Source organism: Berghia stephanieae, chromosome 8, assembly GCF_034508935.2.
Source record: "Berghia stephanieae isolate SIO BIC M18660-M18661 chromosome 8, UCSD_Bste_1.3, whole genome shotgun sequence".
Taxonomy (NCBI): domain Eukaryota; kingdom Metazoa; phylum Mollusca; class Gastropoda; order Nudibranchia; family Aeolidiidae; genus Berghia; species Berghia stephanieae.
Genome location: NC_088367.1, coordinates 8,807,275 through 8,832,274, shown reverse-complemented (window position 1 = coordinate 8,832,274; position 25,000 = coordinate 8,807,275). Strand labels below are relative to the sequence as shown.

The window sequence follows — 25,000 nt, the reverse complement described above, 5'->3', positions numbered from 1 at the left end:
GGTCCCTAACCAAAAGCAATATTTAACATGTAGAACAAGACATGACGCCTGTTAAGCGATATTACAATTTTTTTTCCGACAAGGCAACGCTGTTAAAGGCCAGGTACTCATTTTAAACCCGAGTACACTGAGAGAATGTGAGTAAAGAGCCTTTTCCAAGGATTCAACTATGCGCCGAGCGAGGCTCGAACTCAGGACCTTCCGATCCGAAAGCGAGTGTCATACCACTAGACCACATAGCCGTACACAATCCAGACAATCCCGAGATAGTGAGATATTTATTTTAAAATGCTAGAAACTCCTAGAAGCCATGGACTGTAAAAAGTTATAAACGAAAAATGAACGTTTTGATATTCACTGATGTTAACTATAATTCTATAGTAAATTGCTCAATTGGATTCAATAGTCTGATGTCACGTCCGCCCAGCAACCAGCAGATTGGTTCTAAATAAAACAGAAATCGGTGTTTTTTATTCTTCATGCCGGCTAGAACGCTTTCACATGTCATGTGATCAGAATGTATAAAAGTCAAAACATGATCAGATTTATAATGTTTTTCTCCTCTGGACAGACTTTTATGGTCGTCGGAGCAGTATTTATTTCATAAGGGCGTCCGCCATTGTTCCGATAGTTTAGAACCAGTTAAAAAGTTGCTATGCGTCATTACGAGGGAAGTGACGTCACGACTGTTGAAGCCTATCTTGACCTCGAAGTGAGCTCTCCCAATGTCAGGGCTTCCCCTCGGTTCGAAAATTCAATCAAGGATTTAAGAAGTGACGGTTTTTGGAGACTTTTTTAAAAGCTGGCTTTCATTCGACGTGCATTAATTTTCAGGTCTGATAGCCCAACTCCTTATGGGCTCATTGTTGTTTTGAAATTCTTAAAAGAAAAAAAAAAGAATGACGCAAAATATTGTCCATTACAACAATGTTAAACTAGGCCCATAAGCGAGTTTGGATGTCAGACCTGCATATATGTACATGTCGGATTTCATCTATGTCGATTAATAATATATTATGAATTTGGAGTAAGTTTTCTGGATAGCATGTTTAAAAAAAAAGTGTTTTGTTTTGTTTAATTTATTTTGTTTTATGTTTTGTCCCCCATTTTTTCTTTGTCTTGTTTTGTTTTGTTTAGTCAATTATTTGTTGTTGTTGTTGTTGTTGTTGTTGTTGTGGATGTTTTTTTTCTGTCAGTGCACGACACAATGTAAAAAAAAAAAAAAGAAAGAAAAAGAACTTGGATTTTCTCACAATATTTTGTGGATTTCTGACATAAAACCTCAAGAAGACCAGGCCCAAATTCACGGTGTCATTCAGTTGATGGACAGCCGATTCCAGCGTCGAGTTGTAGGGAATGCTGGCTTGGTGTGTCACATCGCCCTTGACCCCTGGCAGACCCAGCAAGGTGAAGGACACGAATGGTGACACGGAGTCCAAATTGCTCTAGTCAAGAAGAGACAATAAAACGGTGGTAACAATAATATAATACCTTTTTGTAAATCTTCTGGAAATAGCAAAGCTTGATTTCACTTCTATATTTTATTTTTTACAGCTAGTCAAGTTGAAAATGTATGAAATTTGAGAAAAGTTGCTGGTTACCTTTCTCATGCATCTGACCACAACTTCATGAAACATCACCCGATTTGCTTCAAATAAATATCAAAATGCCCTGGTGATCAAATTCTTTCAGAAAATGAAAAAAAAAATGCAAATAAATCCAAAATTTTCACCTTCCGACTGATTATGTCATGTACTGACACAATTTATTTACACAAAATAGACATTGAATCAAGCCTATGTGTACATTTTGGCAGGTCTGATAGCCAAACATATTTATGGGCTTGATTTAATACTATTATAATGGAGTGGTGGATGGCTCAGACGGTAGAGTCACGCTCTCCCCGGCCAGGCAGAGTTGTCGTGCCAATAAGGTCGCAGGTTCGAGCCCACATCGCCGCCGCGAATTTTTCATTCTCTATTGTCTTCTGGCACTTTCCTACTCATTTCATTTCTTGTTATAATGGACATTGTTTTACATTGGTTTCAACAAGATATGAAGTGAGTAGAAAAGTGCCAGAAGACAATAGAGAATAAAAATAAAAATAAAAATAAAAATTTTACATTGGTTTGAGAGAATTTCCATTTTGTTTTCTAAGTGAACGTTTATATAAAGAAATATCCACAGAACGTGCTCAAAACGCTTTACAATTGGTTCCTAACCAACAGGTCTCCGGAAGAGTGGTTTTACGCTTCCAATGAAATAGGAACCAGTTTTTTCTCTACTCATCTCATTTCTTAAAGTGACAAAAATTAGAATTCGCCACGAAAAAATGTTTTTATTCTCTATTGTCTTCTGGTATTTTTCTATACACGTCATTTCCGGTTAAAAATAAGAATTTCACTTCTCTGACCATTTTCACTTGAAGATTCCTTTTTGGCCTCTGGTTTATTCAACCAACTCGTGGTTATCTGCAGGTCTGATAGTCTAACTTGTTATGGGCTCATTGTTGTAATGTAGATACTCTTCAAACAATGAGAAAATATCGTCCATGACAACAATGTTAAATCGAGGCCGTAATCGTGTTCGGTTATCAGACCTGATAATATAGTCACGTCAATCCTGGCATCATACCGTTTTGTGGTGATGAGGAACAAATAAGAATATTCCAAAAGATTGTATGCGCTTGGCAAAGAAGCTCACAACATTGCCATCCGGGAGTATAACGAACCAACACACAAAACTATGTGTAGCCTTGAACGTTTATAGTCTGGTTAATACAGTTTAGTGAGAATTACTCATAAGACACGGATAGCAAAAAAAAAAAATAAAAATAAAAATAACAAAGACCTGAGTGACGTCAACTTCATAGTATCTATAAAAGGCAGATATAAATTGACATGAAATGTTAACATTTACCTGGAAATGGGAAATCCTTAATAGGGAAACTTTCATGACGTTTGAAAGCCTTTGAATCATTTGTTGACGAAACATCTCTGGCCTGCTGAGGGCTACATCCAGATTGCCTACCGCGTATATATGGGAGTGGGGGAGGTAAGTGACGAAAGTTATAAATTACAAAATTTCACACTCGTAGGAGGGAGGTTGGGGGGGGGGGGGGGTGCGTGGGAAGAGAGGAAAGTGGCGAAAATTCTAAATAACAAGACTTCACACTTATAACAATACTTCATACTTATAACCCTTCACAAGTTTCAGTGGCTAATTGTAGTAATGTAAAACTGTGGAATTTGAAATGTAGTTTTCAATCATTGTTAAAGCACTACAACCTTTGTATCGTTACATTTTCATGATATTCATACGATATTACATAGGCGTCATGTCCCGTCCTACATGTTGAATGTTGCTGTTGACCAGGGACCCCTAGTAAAGCACTTTGAGCAAATTTAGTGGATATTGCGCTATATAAAGCTGAATTAAAAATGTTTTTAGATACACTGCTGCGGTTTATAGCATTGTGGTCACGTTTTATATAATATGTAAATTTTGTATATTAATTTGTAACGTGCATTGACCATCACATAGTGATGAAATTTCGCGATTAAATGCCATGTATAATAATAACAACAATAAAAATAATGATAATATTAACAATAATAATAATAATAATAATAATAATAATATTAATAATAATAATAATAATAATAATATTAATAATAATAATAATAATAATAATATTAATAATAATAATAATAATAATAATAATGATGATGATGATGATGATGATGATGATGATGATGATGATGATGATGATGATGATGATGATGATGATGATGATGATGATGATGATGATGATGATGATGATAATAATAATAATAATAATAATTATTATTTTTATTATTATTATCATTATTATCATTATCATTATCATCATCATTATTATTATTATTATTATTATTATTATTATTATTATTATTATTATTATTATTATTATTATTATTTCATTATCATTATCATTATCATTATCATTATTATTATTATTATTATTATTATTATTATTATTATTATTATTAATAATACTATTATTTTTATTGTTATTATTATTATTATTATTATTATTATTATTATTATTATTATTATTATTATTATTATTATTATTATTATTATTATTATTATCATTATTATTATTATCATTATTATTATTATTATTATCATCAAATCACCCCATTGTTATTAGACTGTATATGTATTTACAAAATGAGGCTGAACGACGGTGTATATTTCACAGCATTGAAACAGTCAGTGTTACAACTAGCAGACAGGAAAACAAACAAACAAACAAATTTGAGCTTTTCTATAGAGCAATATCCACTAAACGTGCCAGCCTCGAACCCAGGACCTTCCGATCTGAAATCGAGTGTCATACCACTAGACCACATAGCCGTAAAAGATAGATATGACCCTATCAGGCAATATTACTTTTTCCGAGAAAGACAACGCTGTTAACGGCAGGGTACCCATTCTACACCCGAGTACGTTGAGAGAAAGTGTTTAAAGGGCCTTTTCGAAGGACTCAACTATGCGCCGGTCCAGGCTCGAACCCAGGACCTTCCGATCTGAAAGCGAGTGTCATATCACAAGACCACATAGCCGTAAAAGATAGATAAAAACATAGAGATCAACATCAGGCTGTGGGGCCGTAGGGGAATGGAGCGCCCGGACCGTCACTCTGAGAAGTTATGTCTGCACCACTGAAAATAAACAGCATACTGTCTGTCATGTTACACGGCATTACGGTAAAATTGTGAAATTAGGGGGTGAAATTAAATGAAAACATCGCCAACATCAAAGGAAATTTCGATTGCACAATATACGATTCTTTCATTTCTTTGTATTTATTAAATGATTTATTTTTATCGTGCCCAATAACACAACGAGCTTGCGAGTGGGTGCTTGAATGACAATTTGACCCAAAAACTAAAAACGTTGAATTTGTATTCATGCGCACCAAAAGATTATTTATATTCACCAATCAGCTGTCTTTTACACCTATCTAATTCACACCAATAAAATGTGCGAAAATATTCTTCAATCGTTGAATACATTTTTAATTCAACGCGTTCAAAGCATTACTCAACGATTACGTATTTACTAAGAAATGATAGGGTTTTCCAGTGAGAAGGGTGGAATAAAAACCAATAGAGATAAATACGGATTTCATCTTATACACAATATATTTTTTTAAAATCTAAGACAGCATGCAAAGTATAACACTAATCTGTCAGATGGTCAATAAGAACTTGAGAAAAAACGTGCGCGATTGAGTTTTGATGATACCTTAGCATTAGATGCTGTAGACTGTAAAAAGTAATAACAAAAAAAAAATTAAAAAAAAAACAACTTTAAAAAAGAAACAAAAAAAAAAAAAAATCGAACACAAAACATTTCGGACTCAAAATAATTCTGCTTCAGTCAACAACATTTTTAAAAACCCAATAAAAACACAAATACATTATTGTGTGGGTGTCATAGGTCTTATTTATCTCTGTCATCGATCTGGGTTTTTTTGTTTTTGCTCTTTTTAAAGTAATGTATCTTGTTTTGATTGTTTTTTGTTGTCATGTTGGCTGAAAAAGGGTTTTTAGTTTGGTATTTAGTTCTTTTTTTTTTTAAAGCTGTTTTAATATTCATTTTGGTTTATTATTTTTAGCGCTTGAGTTTTGAAACAATCAGTAACTAAAATGTTCTTCTAACTAATTACGTCACAGGGAGATTCCCTGTTTACCACGACCCACCAATCAAATTGAACTGTTTATCACGACCCACCAATCAAATTGAACTGTTTACCACGACCCACCAATCAAATTGAACTGTTTACCACGACCCACCAATCAAATTGAACTGTTTACCACGACCCACCAATCAAATTGAACTGTTTACCACGACCCACCAATCAAATTGAACTGTTTACCACGACCCACCAATCAAATTGAACTGTTTACCACGACCCACCAATCAAATTGAACTGTTTACCACGACCCACCAATCAAATTGAACTGTTTACCACGACCCACCAATCAAATTGAACTGAAGTCTCCTGGTCTCCGTGTGTTGAAAGCAGTCCGAGATGTCCACATGTTGCCAGTTAGGAGAGTCGGGACGGAAGTCGTAGATGTTGTATTGGAACTGAAGGCCAGTCTAGTCAGGGAGGAAAGAGACCATTTGGATGGATTGGTAAAACAAATTATGTTAATTTTTAAAAATTGGGTTGGGTTGTTTAGTTTTTGTTGTTGTTTTTTTGGTTTTTTGTTTTGTTTTTTTGTACTATGATTATTTTTTCTTGGTGGCGGGCGAGTGGGGTGGGGGGGGGGGGGGGGGGGGGGGGGGGTTGTATAATTCTAAAGAAAATACCCTCAAACATTTTTTAACATTGTCCATTACAATGATGTTCAGGAAACTTGAGATTTTATATAGCGCAAAATTTACTAAACGTGCTCAAATCGGATGGCAATGTTGTGAACTCCCAAGCCAAGCGCATACGATCTATACTTTTGATCAACATCCACAATATATATGTTTATATATTATATATGTTTATATATATTATATGTGTATGTGTGTGTGTGTGTGTGTTTCATGTGTTTGTTCTGAGCGTGGCTCAGCGTTACGGTCTTTGCTTCATACCCGAAAGGTACCGATTTCGATCATCCGCCCGCTGCGCTGTGTGACCTTGAGCAAGTCACCTCGCCCTAGCTCAATTTGCGGTGCTACACTGCGGCTGACGCCTGGTTTATTCAAGTCTTCCCTTGGAATAGACCCTAGTGATAAATTTCTTCTATGGGATGAATAAAGGGAAATTTATGTATTTCATTTTACATTAAAGAAATATATAGTGTCTATATCATAGCGTCTGGTTATTCACGAATTGGAACCGAACGGAGACGAAAATGAATGCACTCCGTTTAAAGCAATACATTGCTATATTTGTGCATAAAAAGAAACGTTACTTTGACGATGTCTAGAAACGTTACTTTGACTATGTCTACAAACGTTGCTTTGACTATGTCTAGAGACGTTACTTTGACGATGTCTAGAAACGTTACTTTGACGATGTCTAGAAACGTTACTTTGACGAGTTCTAGAAACGTTACTATGACGATGTCTAGAAACGTCACTTTTGACTATGTCTAGAAACGTTACGTTGACGATGTCTAGAAACGTTACTTTGACTCTGTCTAGAAACGTTACTTTGACTCTGTCTAGAAACGTTACTTTGACGATGTCTAGAAACGTTACTTTGACGATGTCTAGAAACGTTACTTTGACGATGTCTAGAAACGTTACTTTGACGATGTCTAGAAACGTTACTTTGACGATGTCTAGAAACGTTACTTTGACTCTGTCTAGAAACATTACTTTGACGACGTCTAGAATCGTTACTTTGACGATGTCTAGAAACGTTACTTTGACGATGTCTAGAAACGTTACTTTGACGATGTCTATAAACGTTACTTTGACGATGTCTATAAACGTTACTTTGACGATGTCTAGAAACGTTACTTTGACTATGTCTAGAAACGTTACTTTGACGATGTCTATAAACGTTACTTTGACGATGTCTAGAAACGTTACTTTGACTATGTCTGTAAACGTTACTTTGACTATGTCTATAAACGTTACTTTGACTATGTCTAGAAACGTTACTTTGACGATGTCTAGAACGTTACTTTGAAAATGTCTAGAACCGTTACTTCGACTCTGTCTAGAAACATTACTTTGACTCTGCATTTACTTACTCGTGGAATCCTGATATCCAGAAGGACTGGCACTTTTAACTGTGGCGAGGAAAAACTCGTCCAGGTCATCTGGGAAATAAACGTTTTTAACTTTTTAATTTTCACTGAATTTTCTGCAATATTTTTAATGCATGTTTTTTAACAAAAAGAGAAAGCACATAAATCTAGTTAAAATAGATAAATACAACCTTCGACGTGTACTTATTTTCAGGTCTGATAACCCAAACTGTTTTGGCCTCCTTCTAGTAATGGAAATACTCTCAAACGGAGCTGCTGCTGATTGGATCGATAGTCGTAACATAGTAGTGTGGGCAGCATTTAAGTGATGGATCGGTGTTTTTTGTTTGTTTTTGTTCTTGGCTGAAGAAGGATTTTGCACCCTAACGTTCGTGTTGGTAATTTTAATATTTTTCGAAGCTGTTATATTCATTTTTAAAGATCTGAACAAGTGTGTGTGTGTGTGTGTGTGTGTGTATGTGTGTGTGTGTTTGTGTGTGTGTGTGTGTGTGTGTGTGTGAACGGTACCAGACAAAGCAAGACAGAAAAATACTAGAAAAAAAAACATTCCAAACAATCAGTGGACCTCGACTGGGGATTGAACCTGAGACCTTCTGATTACCGGTCAGACGTGCTACCACTACTGGTGTTGGTCCGTTATATTTCAGGATGGCAATATTGTGAGTGTCTTATCCACAGCACCTATAAGCAAGTCATTAGATTATACATAATTGTATAAATACTATCAAGTCATTAGATGTACATAATAGTATAAATACTAGCAAGTCATTAGATTATACATAATAGTATAAATACTAGCAAATCATTACATTATACATAATAGTATAAATACTACTAGCAAGTCATTAGATTATACATAATAGTATAAATACTAGCAAATCATTAGATTATACATAATAGTATAAATACTAGCAAATCAATACATTATACATAATAGTATAAATACTACTAGCAAGTCATTAGATTATACATAATAGTATAAATACTAGCAAGTCATTAGATTATACATAATAGTATAAATACTAGCAAATCAATACATTATACATATTAGTATAAATACTAGCAAATCAATACATTATACATAATAGTATAAATACTAACGTGATTAAAGTACCAGGTCCAGTAGGACGTCGAATTGAGGCCGGCAGGAAAGTTGGTGGTCTGACCCGTCCACGTGTCACAGTCGACATCTCGAACTTTGACCTGAGAAAAAAATCATGCCATAGAAGGGGGGGGGGGGCTGTAATATCCTTTTTGTAAACAAGATAGAAGGAACGAAATAGACGCCACACTGCTCTTTGTTATTGTTTTTTTTTAACCAGCCATTTTTATGAGTTGTTTTCACTAAATTGTATTAATCAGACTATAAATAAACGAAGGTGACGTGACGCAGGGCTTTGTTAGTATTTTTTGCCATCCACGTTTACGAGTAATCCTCATTTAACTATATAATTATCCAGACTGTAAAAGCCCATGGTAACACAGGGTGTTGTTTCTTGGTCAGTTATAGTTCCGGATGGCAATGTTGTGAGCTTCTTAGCCAAGTGCATACTATCTATAAACGGTGAAGGTTACACAGAGTTTTGTGTGTCAGTACGTTATATCCGACTGGCAGATGTTGTGAATTTTAAAACAATAAACGCATAGCATCTATAGATAAATTCACGTTCTTTTATGTTCTGTTTTTTTTTTAATTAATATGTAATAATGTAATAATGATTTCTAATACTAGATAAAGCTATCAACATTCATTGGGTAGCTGGGTCTTTTAGATATGGCGAAACATATTTTGTAATAATACAGCGCCCTATCAGAGGGGTAGCAAGCAATTGCTATTGATCACTTGACTCGATAGACACTGGCACAAACCCTTGTTCCACCAGCCTTGTGGCTCAGGAAAATGAACAGTTTGTTGTTGTTGTTGTTGTTGTTGTTGTTATTATTATTATTATTATTATTATTGGTGGTATTACCTTTGCATTTTTGTGTGGTTATTAATGGTATCATTTTGATTTTTGGTTCCATTTACCATTTATTTCAACTCACCTTCGTGTATGTTGTCATCCAATTGTACGAATTACTGGCCAAAGCCGAAGATTAAATAAACTTTGAAACTTTGTTTTTATTTTGGTTGTTTTTTGTTGTTGTTGTTTTTTTTATTTTTTGTTGTTTTTGTTTTGTATTTTTTATTCTTTTTAAAATGCTAGAACGGTCTTTACCTGTCCAGAGTACACAAAATTCCCCGAGTCAACACGTGTAAACTCTTTGACAGTGGCCATACGGATGTGTTGTGTGTCCACCAGTCTTGTGTTGAAATCGTCGGGGGTGATCGGGGTCAGGTCACAATGACCTGTGTCCGAGGACAGCAGGTACGTGATGCCTGGGAATGGAGGGAAACAGGTTTTCATTATTTATTTTTTGAATGGGTCAAATGATGTCAAACTTTTGGAAAACAGGGGGGGGGGGGGGGGGGGGGTATGGCATTTCAAAGGCTTGTTATTATATATGGTAATGTTTTTAAATTTTACCATATCAAGGGGTCCCGATAGCTCAGTTGGTGGAGTACTCGCTCAACACGCAAAGAGACCGAGATCCATCCCGGGTGAAGATGGGTCTGTTGGATTTGTCGGAAAGTACTTTGAGATATACTAGCGTCTTATCAATAGGGTTGCAAGCAATTGCTGTTGTTCCTTGAACGCTATAGAAACCAGGATAGACTCCGGCTCCATGCAATGCACCTAATAGCTCTGACGGATGTTTTAAAAATAGTGCAATTTCCACGAGATGTGCTCAAAACCGTTAAGGCAAAAAAAAAAAAAAAAAAAAAAAAAAAAAAAAAAAAAAAAAAAAAAAAAACAAACAAACAAAAAACAAAACAACTTACGATCTATGACAATATACTATTACACATGTAAGGCGATGATACAATTTCATTTCGACAGAGATAACGCTATTAGCGACCAGAGGTACCCGTCTACATCTGAGTATGGTGGGAGAAACTCGTGAAACTGGGATTGCATCACAGGCATGTATAAGGAGGATACAGATTTTCGTAAAGGGTGCATGCGTAAGCTACTCAGAATAAAATGGATAAAATTAAGAACGAAGAAGTATGGAAAAGAACACAGCAGAAACCAATGGGAGAGGAAATAGTAATGAATTGCTACAACACTTGTCTTTCGTGTTTCAATCATTTTGTTTTGTTGAGAAAGGAGCACCTGGAACGTTCTTACAATCGGTCTCCGATAATTAATTGAAGCTTCCACTCAATTTCACGTGTGTTATTAAATATCAAATTAAGTGTCCGTGTATGACGTCATCAGTCGGAAGGTGAACATTTTGGATTTCATTTTCTCTTTTTGCATTTTGTGGTTGAATTTGCTCCCCAGAGCATTTTAATCTGCATTTGAAGTAAATCGGGTGATTTTTCATAAAGTTATGGTCAGATATATGGGAAAGGTATCCAGCAACTTTTCTCAAAATTCATACTTTTTCAACTTGACAAACTGTTAATAGTTAAAAATATTTAGAAGTCAAATTAATCTTTGATATTTCCCGAAGATGTACAAAAAGGGTTGATTTAATAATTTATGACAAGAACTCATTTCGGATAAAAATTGACCTTCTAACTAAACTTAGCAATATCTCAGTTCAAACCTTTTCACCATCCGACTGATGACGTCATTCACTGTGACAAAGCGTTTCAGCGTTTAGCGTCTATATTAAAAAAAAGAACAAATAATTTCCGTATGGATGATTCACATTTAATTATTATTCATTCATTTGTTTATTTATTGTTTTTTAATCACCAAACAATAAACATAAAACAATCTGTTTACCAGCGTTAAAATCCAAAATGGACGTCCTTCTCGTTGACAAACCTGACAGACCAAAGTGTGATCCAGCGGACGGTGTTGTAGATTCTATCTTGACCAGCTTGGCTGGCAGATCGTACATTTCCTTTGTGGGAACAAATTAATGATGACATCAAATATGAGTGTGTTAGTCTTTCTGTACGGGATATTACATGGACATGCTGAAACGATTATCATTATTTTCATCATCATCATCCTCATCATCATTATTATTATTACTATTATCACTTTTACTATTATTTTATTTTTATTATTATCATTACCATTATCATCATCATCATCATCATCATCATCATCATATCATCATCATCATCATATCATCATCATCATCATCATCACCACCACCACCACCATCATCATCATCATCATCATCATCATCATCATCATCATCATCATCATCATCATCATCATCATCATCATCATCATCATTATTCAAATAACACCAGCTATCCAGGAATTTCATTTGCTTCTTGTGAAGTTCAGGATAGAATTTATTTTTATGCAATGTTTTTAGACGTCTGGATGGATTGGTACCTCAATATCTGCAGGAACTAATTGAAAAATATGAACCCGATGGAAACTTACAATCATCTCAGTCCCAACTCTTTAAGGTTATCACCTCAAAATCCACTTTTTATTTTGAAATATAAAGCTGTTTTCTCAATTGCATCACGCATATGGAACGCACTGTGAACTCAGCCCTCGGACAAAGTCCTGTGAAAATGTATTATCTTTCGGGAAATATCGAATATGGCTTATTTTTTAATGAAGATGTAGCCTAGAATTTGTTTCCAAATGTATGCCTATTGTTTTGTGTCATCCATTTAAATAAAACAATACAAATAATAATTTCCTTTATTCATCCCATAGGGGAAATTTGTTTCTAGGGTCTATTCCAAGGGAAGACTGGAATAACCCAGGTGTCAGCCGCAGTGCAGCGCCGCAAATTGAGCTAGGGCGAGGTGACTTACTCAAGGCCACACAGCGCAGCGGCGGATGTTCGAACTCGGTACCTTCCGAGTACGAAGCCCCTGTTATGTTTATTATTTTGCCAGTTTGTTTTATGTAAATCGCCGCAGGGCATGGTAACTGGATTTTTAGATGCAAAATAAATTCATTATTTATATTTATTTATCATTTAGTGTCAGTGCAGGACATGATCAGCAGTCGGAAGAATTCATTTTTGATAAAAATTGACCTTCTAACTAAACTTGGTTCAAACCTTTTCACCATCCGACTGATGACGTCATTCACTGTAACATTGTATTTCTATTTATTGTGGACATGAGTGAAGGGCTACCTACGTGATAAGCTCCCATCTCCCGTATCTGAGGGAACACGAGCTGTGACTGGAACTGAAATGAGTTCGGCATCTTTGGAAAGGGCTTGGATTGGGTTCCTTTGCGACCTTCGCAGAAAATGCCCGAGGCCTCCTGGAATGTACATCGTCACACATAATGTAAATGTCGCTGCTCGAAGCTCCAAGACATAAATAACAATGTGAAATTTAATGTAAGCTTCAATTTAATTACAAAAAAACATATAAAATGGACCACATTATCTCATTCATATGTGGTGATTCATTCATCCTGTTTTGTTGATAAAGGGGAAACCCGAAATGTCCATTTGATCTATTTTCGTAATTAAATTGAAGCTTACATTCAATTTCACATTGTTATTTACCCGTATCGCATAATAAACAGAAATGAATATCACAGCTTCAAAAAAGAACACAATCACCAGCCGTACGGTCTTTGGTTCGTACCCGAAAGGTACCGAGTTCGATTCCCCCACCGCTGCGCTGTGTGGCCTTGAGTAATTATTGGTGTTTTGTTATTTTTTGAGGCTGTTCTATTCATTTTTTGTTGATGACTTTTTACAGTCCACAGTCTCTAGCAGTCTAGTATCGCTTTAAATCGTATCACGTGTGAGGCTATGTGTGGTCTAGTGGTATGATACTCGCTTTCGGGTCGGAAAGTCCTGTGTTCGAGCCTCCCTTGGGGCATAGTTGAGTCCTTGGAAAAGGCTCTTTACTCACATTCTCTCACCGTACTCAGGTGTAAAACGAATACCTGGCCTTAAACAGCGTTGTCTCTGTCCGAAAAAAAATTATATCGCCTAACAAGCGTCATATCTCGTTCTCCATGTTACGTGTTGCTGTTGGTCAGGGACCTTGTAAAGCGATTTGAGCACGTTTATTGGATATTGCGCTATATAAAAGCTTAAGTATCACACTGTCATTATCTTTTTTGTTTTAACTTATGCTTTTATATAGATAGTGTGCGCTTGGTTAAGAAGCTCACAACAATGCCATCCGGAAGTATAACGGACTAACACACAAAACTATGTGTATCCATGAACGTTTGTCAACTTCGTTCTATCTATAGAGCAAAAACCACTAAACGTGCTCAAAGCGCTTTACAAGTGGTTCCTAGCCAACAGCAACACTTGACATGTAGGACAAGACATGACGCCTGTTTTGCGATATTACAAATTATTTTTTTTTCGGACAGAGAAAACGCTGTTATCGGCCATGTACTCATGTTACATCCGAGTAAGGTGAGAGAATACGAGTAAAAAGCCTTGTCCAAGGACTCAACTATGAGCCGCTCGAGAATCGAACCCATGGCTATCCGATCCGAAGGCGAGTGTCATGCATAGAGTCCACAAAAAACCCACGTGATGTCATCACTAGGACGAGAACAGACAGTAGACAATTAGGTAACGATTTTACACTTGACTTTTATTTTACACACGATTTCACAATTAATTCGCATTCTGGTTAATGGGGGTGAATGGATAGGATGGAACAAAATTTGATTGATTAAATGATTGAATTCATTCATTCAAATCCGAATTCATATTCATCCATATCCATTTTGTTTGTTTTTAAGGGTTTTACGGCGCTTGCTTACATTGAGGTCAAATCAGCGCCAGTAAAAAGGAAGAAAATGGGATAGTAAAAAGTTCTAAAATTACAATTAAAGTACCCAAGAAAAGGTAAGACAAAAGGGAACTGGTTCAAATAGGGAAAGCATGTAGATTCCAAGAGCACACCGTCAAAGTACTTAGTTTGAGATCACCTATAAGTCTCATCCAGACACAAGCACAGGTCCCTAGTAAGAATCATTTAAAGTTTTAATTCAATCCGACTCGATGCCGGTTTGTTCTTGTGGCTCAGATATTATGTGCGACGATTTGGTCTTGTGGTATGACACTCGATTTCGGATCGGAAAGTCTTGGGTTCGAGCCTCGCATAGTTGAGGCCTTGGAATAGGCATTCTCACATTATCTCACCATCCTCGGGTGTAAAATGAGTACCATCTTCCTGTAAGCAGCGTTGATAGTTGTAATGTTTTATTATTATATTTATTATTTGATATAGTGTCAGTATACACAAATAGGTGCTTTACAATCTTTTAAAAGTATCACACACGTTATTTCATTCGACTACAAAATCACCATAACAGTCACACACACACACACACACACACACACACACACACACACACACACACATCTTGTTCGAAGGTCACATAGAATCACGATAAGCAGAATGAAAAAGATCGGTTTTTAGATGCCGTTTGAAGGCTGGTAAACTTTCACATTGTCGGGTTTCAGGTGGTCAAGAATGCCATACGATTGGAGCCGAACGTGTAAAACTATATAATATCGCCTTACAGGCGTCATGTCTCGTTCTACATGTTGCTCTTGATCAGGGACCCTTTGTAAAATACTTTGAGCACGTTTAGTGGATATTGCGCTATATAAAAGCTCAAGATTTTTTTAATCCGTTGTTTTAAACTCCGTTCAATTTAGAACTACTTCGTTACATATCGAACGCTCGTTTTGTTGACTTTCCAAGATTTCTCTACAACAGAGAGTGAGGACCTACAAAATGTCTCTATCGTCAATCTGGAATTTAGTCATGGATTTATGACTTTTTTATTGTTTTTTGTTGTTGGCTGAAGAAGGGTTTTGAGCCTGAAACGTTCCGTGTTGGGTATTTTGTTCTATTTTACAGCTGTTATATTCATTTTTGTTTTTAAGGGTTTTTTTTTTGGGGGGGGGGGGGGGTTGTTTTCTTGAAGTCAAACTCCACACTCACCTCAAAGATAGCTTTGTCCTGACACCGTGAGTAAAATAGACATAGTTAATCTGTTGGTCAGGGACGACTTTGTAAAAAACCCCACAGCTCACCTCAAAGATATCCTGGGTTTGAGCCTCGCATAGTCACGCCCTTGGAACAGGCTCTTTACTCACATTTTCTCACCGTACTCATGTATAAAATGAGTACCACCTGGCTATTAGCAGAGTTGATAATTATAATATCGTATCCAGGCGTCATTCATGTCTTATTGTTCTACATGTTGTTGTTGGTCAGGGACTCTTTGTAAAACACCTTGAGCACGTTTAATGGATATTGCGCTATATAAAAGCTTAAGTTGTTTTTTCTTGAAGTCAAACTCCACACTCACCTCAAAGATAGATTTGTCCTGGACACCGTGAGTGAAATAGACATAGTCTATCTGGGTGACCTGTTTGATGTCCTGTGACGGGGAGGGGCCGGGGAAGTCTGAGGTCAGGACGCTGCGTAGCGGCACCTGGGCGTCAGTGTTGGACGGGAACCAACCTTTGGCTGAATGGATGAATGAAATCAATAAATAAATAAATAAATTCCCTTTATTCATCCCCAATGGGAAATTTTTCTTTAAGGTCTATTCCAAGGGAAGACTGGAATGACCCAGGTGTCCGTCGCAGTGCAGCGTCGCAAAGTGAGCTAAGGCGAGGTGACTTGCTCAAGGCCAGACAACGAGGCGGGTAGTCGAACTCGTTACCTTTTAGGTACGAAGCAAAGACCGTACCACTGACCCACGCTGCTCCATACAAGTCATGAAACGATTTGACGAAAGTTAAGAAACGTGTGACATTAAAAACAACAACTGGTTCCTATTTCATTGGAAGTATTAAAACCACTCTTCAGGGGAACTGAATACATGCCATGTGTCATTGATGTTCTGGTGTCAGAGTGATGGTGTCTTATTTTCTAACTAAATGTTGCACCCACCATTGAGTACAGACGATACAAGTTATTTTTCATTATATTTTATTTGTTTTCCACGTTTATTTGTGTATTGTTGTGCTGACGAAGGGTCTGTACCCGAAACGTCCATTGTCTGTTTTGTTCCCATACGAAGCCTTTCCATTTTCACTCCTTCGTTAGTATTTTACGATCACCGGCTTCAGGCAGCCCTTACCGTTTTCTAAATACATAAAAGCATGCGTAAACTTAAAACTTTGAAAGAGAGAATTTGGTGAGATGTAAATTTCACCCGACTAAAAATAGAAAACTACAAATAACCTGAGCCAAATTTAAGTTATATAACATAATATAAGCATTTTACCATATCAAAGGGTCCCGATAGCTCAGTAGGTAGAGCACTCGCTTCGCAATCAAAGGAAACGAGATCCATCCCTGATGCAGTCGAGATTTTGTTCTTGTCTGACCCCCCCCTGTCTACCCAGCAACGATTGGGTAGCTGGGTCTATTAGATATGGCGGAAAGTACTCTTCGATAGACTAGCGTCCTATCCAATGGGTATCAAGAAATTGCTATTGTCCGTATAGACAAAATATGAACTTACCTGAGAAATAGTAATCAGTGGTGACAGTTTTGTCTGTATAGACATAATATGAACTTACCCGAGAAATAGTAATCTATGGTGACATTTTTGTCTGTATAGACATAATATGAACTTACCCGAGAAATAGTAATCTATGGTGACATTTTTGTCTGTATAGACATAATATGAACTTACCTGAGAAATAGTAATCTATGGTGACATTTTTGTCCGTATAGACAAAATATGAACTTACCCGAGAAATAGTAATCAGTGGTGACAGTTTTGTCTGTATAGACATAATATGAACTTACCTGAGAAATAGTAATCTATGGTGACATTTTTGTCCGTATAGACATAATATGAACTTACCCGAGAAATAGTAATCTGTGGTGACATTTTTGTCTGTATAGACATAATATGAACTTACCTGAGAAATAGTAATCTGTGGTGGCATTTTTGTCTGTATAGACATAATATGAACTTACCTGAGAAATAGTAATCAGTGGTGACATTTTTGTCTGTATAGACATAATATGAACTTACCTGAGAAATAGTAATATGTGGTGACATTTTTGTCTGTATAGACATAATATGAACTTACCTGAGAAATAGTAATCAGTGGTGACATTTTTGTCTGTATAGACATAATATGAACTTACCTGAGAAATAGTAATCTATAGTGACATTTTTGTCCGTATAGACATAATATGAACTTACCTGAGAAATAGTAATCAGTGGTGACAGTTTTGTCTGTATAGTTGCTATAGTAACAGCCTGACCACAACCCCGCCGCTTTCCCTCTGACGACGAGGGGTCCTCTGTAAATCTCGTGGAATCTCGCACCCACGTTGAGAAGGGTGTGGGTGCTGGCTATGTGCTCTGGAAATTGGAACAATAGGGTGAGATGTCAAATTAATGGTTCCAAACTCATTAGAAGTGTGAAACCTGTCTTCAGGGGTACTGGATACACAATAATGAAATTTGATAATGACATTTATTTATATTACGCCAAATCCTCCATACAATAAAGCTCTAGGCGCATAACAACAACATCAATTCATTCAAATACCCCCCCCTCTCTCTCTCTCTCTCTCTCTCTCTCTCTCTCTCTCTCTCTCTCTGAATTTTTAATTCAGAAAAGTGAGTGGAGCAGGCACTTATGTTGGTAACAACAAGAGATGAAAATGAGTAGAAAAGTGCCAGAAGACAATAGAGATAAAAAAAATTTTTTTCTCTCCGAATTACTTATGAAATGAAATTCAAATTAGACACAGGTCGAAAATTCTTTAACTCATTGCAGTCAAGATTTGCTTTTTTCTTCAGGGGTCTAACCAAGGCATGTTTCAGCATATTTGGAAAATCGGGCAACGTTAGACTTTCATTTACGATAGATGCAATTGCTGGAGCAAGATAATTTGAACATGATTTTATGAGCCAAGTTGGTGTTTTATCTAGCGGGCATGATTTATTAGGCATATCTGACAAAATATTTTTAACTTCCTCTATTGTTACGGGTTCAAACGACGTTTTATAACGGGCGTTCATAGATTTAGTTGGTCGTGTCGTGCAGGTAAGTGTTGTGTCCTCCTGTAGTGTTTCTTCCGTTGATGTTGATCTTCCAGGCGATGTCACGTGCCTTGTCATTGTTGTGTCCATTGGTGAAGTCACACGACTTGTCATTGTTGTGTCCATTGGTGAAGTCACATGACTTGTCATTGTTGTGTCCATTGGTGAAGTCACATGACTTGTCATTGTTGTGTCCATTGGTGAAGTCACATGGCTTGTCATTGGTGTGTCCATTGGTGAAGTCACATGGCTTGTCATTAGTGTGTCCATTGGTGAAGTCACATGGCTTGTCATTGGTGTGTCCATTGGTGAAGTCACATGGCTTGTCATTTCAACTAGTGATGTCGTGCTGGGATGTGTATAGGATTGTGGCGCTGTCGTTGTCTAGTTCCTGTCGGATGTTGGAAATTTTCTCTGTGAAAAAGGTGTTGAATTTGTCACAGAGTTCTTTTGGAGATGTATTTGAAGGTAGATTTGTTGTATTCGATGGTGTGATCATTTCTTTGACGGTATCATAACGATTTTTAGAATCACGTTTGCTTTTTATCAGAGTGTCCTTCACATATTGCCGCTTCTGGAATGACAGAATTTATGAAGGGCAACAGACAAAGCCGAAAGGACTCTGCTGACCCGATGACGTCTTCGCCAAACAAGCAGCTTCGAATTATGGAGAAGAATTAAAGAAGCTGATTTACAGAGAAGTGGTAAGACATGGATTGAGATTTTTAAAAAGTTAGCTCAGGGTAGAGAAGGATGGAAATTGTCTGTGGCCTATACCCTGACCCAGGGTGAAAAAAGGCAATGATGATGATGATGATGATGATGATGATGATGATGATGATGATGATGATGATGATGACTATTCGTCGATTGCTATCATTTTTGGCATTTTATAAATTTGTTTGTGAATTTCAAGTCCAGACTCACGCGAGATACGTTCCTTATATTGCTGTGTAGTCGTGACAGTTTATGACAAGACAGTGATGCAAGGAACAGACGAAGGGCAAAGACGGAGAGGAGGAGAAGAGAAAATATGTCAGGACAACATCCAGCAATGGACAGGACTGGACATGGGCGAGCTTCTGGAAAAGGTCAACAACCGGAACGAGTGGCGTAAAGTTGTGTGAAGTTTACATCCCACAAGTCTCATGGGAACGGGCGGGTGTGTGAGTCAGGGGGAATCAGAAAGAAATCTAAACTTCTCCCGGGGATGAACACCCTTCCCTTTGTTTGTAAAGCTGGTGCTCTACCAACTGAGATATCTGAATCCCTTCAGCCCAAGATATCTTGGGATGAATTCTAGAACAAACAAACAAACAAACAAACAAACAAACCCTTCTTGTTTTGATTCATATGTGTATTCATTTTCTTTTGTTTTTTTGTTGTTGTTATTTTTTGTTTGTTTTTTGTTGTTTTTAAAAAATTCATATTCTGCTTATAATAAAAGTCGAGGTGTACTTATTTGCAGGTCTGATAAGCCAAATCGATATGGCCCCATTGATGTAATGGACAGTTACAGTACTCTCAAACCAACGCAAAAGAGTGTCCATGACAACAATGTTAAATAGGCCCATACTTATGTTCGGTAACAGACCTTACCATACGTGTACGTGGGTAAAAGTGTATCCTGCATAATATTATGTCTCTGACCGACGTGTAATTATTTCCCAGATACCAACGGCAAACTGTCGTCCATTGAAACAATGTGAAATCAAGCCTATAATTGCCTTCGGTCGACGGGTACATTATGCAGGTCTGACATACAAACCCATTAATGGGCCTAGTTTAACAAACAATGTTATAATGGACAATATTTTGCGTTATTTTTTTTTGAGATTTCCATTACAACAATGAGTCCATAATGAATTGGGTTATCAGACCTGCTAATAAGTGCACGTCGCCTTCGGTTATCAGACCTGCCAAAATATGCACGTGGACTGTGACTTACCCTGACTCCTGTTTGAAATAAACACCGACGCGAAAGAATCGGCCTCGTGGGGCTCCAACGTTGTTGCTCTACAAACCTTGCCTGAAATTTGAAAGATTGTCAAAATTACGTAAATATACGAAGAAACAGCTTCCAAAAAAAAAAAACAACAACAAAAAACAAAACAAAAAAAAAAACAAACAAAAAACAAAAAAAAAAAAAAACAAACAAAAAAAAAAAACAGCTAAATTAGAGCATTTATATAGCGCAATATCCACTAAAATTACTCAAAGCGCTTTACAAGGGCCACCTGGCCAACAGCAACACGTTACATATAGAACGAGACATGACACCTGTTGGGCGATGTTATATTTTTTCCCCGACAGAGACAACGCTGGTAACGGAAAGGTACTCATTTCACACCTGAGTACGGTGAGAGAATATAAGTAAAGAGCCTTTTCCAAAAACTCAACTATGCCCCGAACGAGGGTCGAACCCAGGACCTTCCGATCCGATAGCGAGCGTCATACCACAAGACCACATAGCCGTACTGCAGATCTGAAAATTGCTAGACAAGCAAGAAAATAAAATACAAGAAAAAAAAACTATCCCAAAAAATCAGTCTTCCTCGATTGGGGATCGAACCCAAGATCGTCTGATTACCGGTCAGACGTCCTGCCATTACACTACAACGGGTCCCGATAGCCGGGACAATTTTAATATCTAAATTCTTCACAGCACGGTAAGAAACAAACACACATTGAACCCTCGCTTGCACCAAACAACACACACATTGAACCCTCGCTTGCACCAAACAACACACACATTGAACCCTCGCTTGCACCAAACAACACACACATTGAACCCTCGCTTGCACCAAACAACACACACATTGAACCCTCGCTTGCACCAAACAACACACACATTGAACCCTCGCTTGCACCAAACAACACATACATTGAACCCTCGCTTGCACCAAACAACACACACATTGAACCCTCGCTTGCATCAAACAACACACACAAGAACACACGCTTGCATCAAACAACACACACATTGAACCCTCGCTTGCACCAAACAACATATACATTGAACCCTCGCTTGCACCAAACAACACACACAATGAACCCTCGCTTGCATCAAACAACACACACATTGAACACACGCTTGCATCAAACAACACACACACACACACACACACACACACACACACATTGAACACACGCTTGCATCAAACAACACACACATTGAACACACGCTTGCATCAACCAACACACACACACATTGAACACACGCTTGCATCAAACAACACACACATTAAACACACGCTTGCATCAAACAACACACACACACACACATTGAACCCTCGCTTGCACCAAACAACACATACATTGAACCCTCGCTTGCACCAAACAACACACACACATTGAACACACGCTTGCACCAAACAACACACACATTGAACCCTCGCATGCATCAAACAACACATACATTGAACACGACGCTTGCATCAAACAACACACACACATTGAACACGACGCTTGCATCAAACAACACACACACATTGAACACGACGCTTGCATCAAACAACACACACACATTGAACACACGCTTTGCATCAAACAACACACACACATTGAACACACGCTTGCATCAAACAACAAACACATTGAACACGACAGGACGAGAACGAAGACATTTATTGAGTTGCTCCATTTTTTTTATTGCTGCCATACTCTGGAAAAACCCATATTTAAAAATCTGGCCAGAAAACTCGTCCTTCAAATATCGATCGATTTAAATGACCATCATCTTGGCAAAAACTCTCAAACCTGGGACTTCGCGAAGCCAATTTAATATAAAAATCCATTAGGTGTAAATTTGAAATTTATCCCTGCCTATTTTACTCGTAATACAGGGGTCATGTTTCAATAACAAAGACACGAGTGACGTCAACTTCATCCAATCTATATTCATATTTTCGTCCATCCAACCAAGTCATCGGTCACATGATGTTGCTGCCCAAGTATGAGATATTTCTTAACAAATGTAAACACGCTGTTTTGTTTATGAAAGTTATAAAAATGCCCATGAGTCAAGCTGAATAAAGTATGATCAATCGTGATGTTAGATATTTCGAAAACTGTGAACACTTTTCACTATGAAGTTCACTTTGAGACAATTTTGCAATGTGGCAAAGGACCTCGAGCACATTGAAAGGTAATATAGATAGAATGAAGTTGACGTCACTCGGGTCTTTGCTATTGTTTTTTGCTACCCACGTTTTTATGAGTAATTCTCACTAAACTGTATTAACCAGACCATAAACCTTCAAGGTTACACAACGTTTTGTGTGTTGGCTATTTTTACTTCCGGATGGCAATGTTGTGAACTTCTTAACCAAGTGCATACTATCTATAGATAGTATGCGCTTGGCTGAGAAGCTCATAACATTGGCATTCGGTAGTATAAGGGACCAACACACAAATCTATGTGTAACCTTAAACGTTTATCGTCTGGTTAATACAGTTCAATGAGAATTGGATTCAGTAGTCTGATGTCACGTCGCCCAACAGCGGTGAGCAGCGTGGTTCTTAACAAAGAAAATCGGTACTTTTTATTCTTCATGCTGGCTACAAATTTTCATATGTCATGTGATCAGAATGTATAAAAGTCAAAACAAGATCATATTTATAATGTTCTTCTCCTCTGGATACACTTGTATGCTCGTTGGAGAAATATGTCACAAGGGTGTCCGCCATTTTCCCGCCAGTTACTAAGTTACCATGCGTCATTACGAGGGAAGTGACGTCATGACTGTTGAAGGCTATTACACATAAACGCCGATGGCAAAACAAAACAAAAACAATAACAAAGACCCGAGTGACGTCAACTGCATTCTATCAAAAAGCTTGAGAATCTCTTAATCTGAGCACAATTTCCACTAAACGTGCTCAACGGGCTTTACAAACGGTCCCTGACCAATAGCAACACGTAACATATAGAACAAGACATGACGCCTGTTAGGCGATATTACAATATTTTTCCCCGACAGCGACAAAGCTGTCAACGGCCAGGTACTCATTTTACACCTGAGTACGGTGAGAGAATATGAGTTAAGAGCCTTTTTCCAAGGACTCAACTCGAACCCATGACCTTCCGATCTGAAAGCGAGTGTCATACCACTAGACCACATAAGAACCGCACATACTACATACGGAAGTCATCCAAAAATGTACAAATACCTTCGTTGGTCTTTGAAACTGTAAGAAGTTGCTGGGAATTGAAATCACTGATAAAGACGTACTCGTCTCCTGGATCGTACAGACCGTATATTCTAATGGCTGCCATGTTGTCCTCTTGGTCAACGTATTCCTGCCGGAAGTTGAAGGTGTGTGTCGAGGTATCCCACCATTCCATGTATGCCGTGTAACTTCCTGTGATATTTGGCAACGGTTTGACTATGGAAAAGAACAGAATAGCATTGATAGTTGATAGTTGTGGTCATATGGAAAGAGAACACAGCCGTCCTCGGGGAAAACCCATATTAAAACAATTTGGCCAAAAAACTCGTCCTTCAAATATCTATCGATTTAAATGACCCTCATTGTAATATATCGATTAATTAGTTTAGTTGTATTTATTTAACGTTTAGTTGTAAACTGCCAAACTGGCTACACTGCACATTGTTTTTGGTTTGAGTTGAATAGAACCTTTTTCCGATTATCATCTAACAATCTTGTTGTGTTGTTTCTTGAGGTTTGACTTAAATATAATTATTATTATTGATAAAACAATATTAATACAATACACTTGGCGACGACATTACACTCATCTTGGCAAAAACTCTCAAATCTGGGACTTTGCGAAGGACGAGTTTTTGGCCAAATTTTAAAATATGGGGTTTTCTATAGTACGGCAGAACAGTGGATTTTATGGGTTAAGTAAAATTCACACAAGTCCTGTTCACCAAAAACAAACAATCATCATCAACTTACAAACATATAGATAGTATGCAGATGACGTCACTCAGGCCTTTGTTATTGTTTTTGCCATCCGCTTTTGTGAGTTGTTCTCACTAAACTGTATTTGCCAGGCTATAAACGTTTAAGGTTACACATAGTTTTGTGTGCTGGTCCATTATACTTCCGGATGGCAATGTTATGAGCTTCTTAACCAACCGCATACTATCTATAGATAGAATGCGCTTGGCCAAGGAGTTCACAACATTGCCAT

At 37.3% G+C, this 25,000-nt stretch overlaps 1 protein-coding gene across 3 annotated transcripts in view; it reads right to left on the bottom strand.

Annotated features, from left to right (window-relative positions):
* The window catches only part of LOC144978123 (uncharacterized), a 34,841-nt gene that overhangs the window by 3,331 nt on the left and 6,510 nt on the right, over nt 1-25,000 (bottom strand). For all 3 annotated transcript variants that reach the window (XM_078923764.1, XM_078923762.1, XM_078923765.1), the window contains exons 4-15: nt 24,010-24,225; nt 20,786-20,866; nt 17,989-18,150; nt 16,126-16,286; nt 12,952-13,080; nt 11,612-11,732; nt 9,992-10,152; nt 8,874-8,975; nt 7,755-7,823; nt 6,033-6,156; nt 2,920-3,026; nt 1,254-1,445 (exon numbers count right to left, since the gene is read on the bottom strand). In XM_078923764.1, the coding sequence (XP_078779890.1) occupies nt 1,254-1,445; nt 2,920-3,026; nt 6,033-6,156; nt 7,755-7,823; nt 8,874-8,975; nt 9,992-10,152; nt 11,612-11,732; nt 12,952-13,080; nt 16,126-16,286; nt 17,989-18,150; nt 20,786-20,866; nt 24,010-24,225 (1,625 nt within the window). The remainder of the gene's footprint in view (nt 1-1,253; nt 1,446-2,919; nt 3,027-6,032; nt 6,157-7,754; nt 7,824-8,873; nt 8,976-9,991; nt 10,153-11,611; nt 11,733-12,951; nt 13,081-16,125; nt 16,287-17,988; nt 18,151-20,785; nt 20,867-24,009; nt 24,226-25,000) is intronic.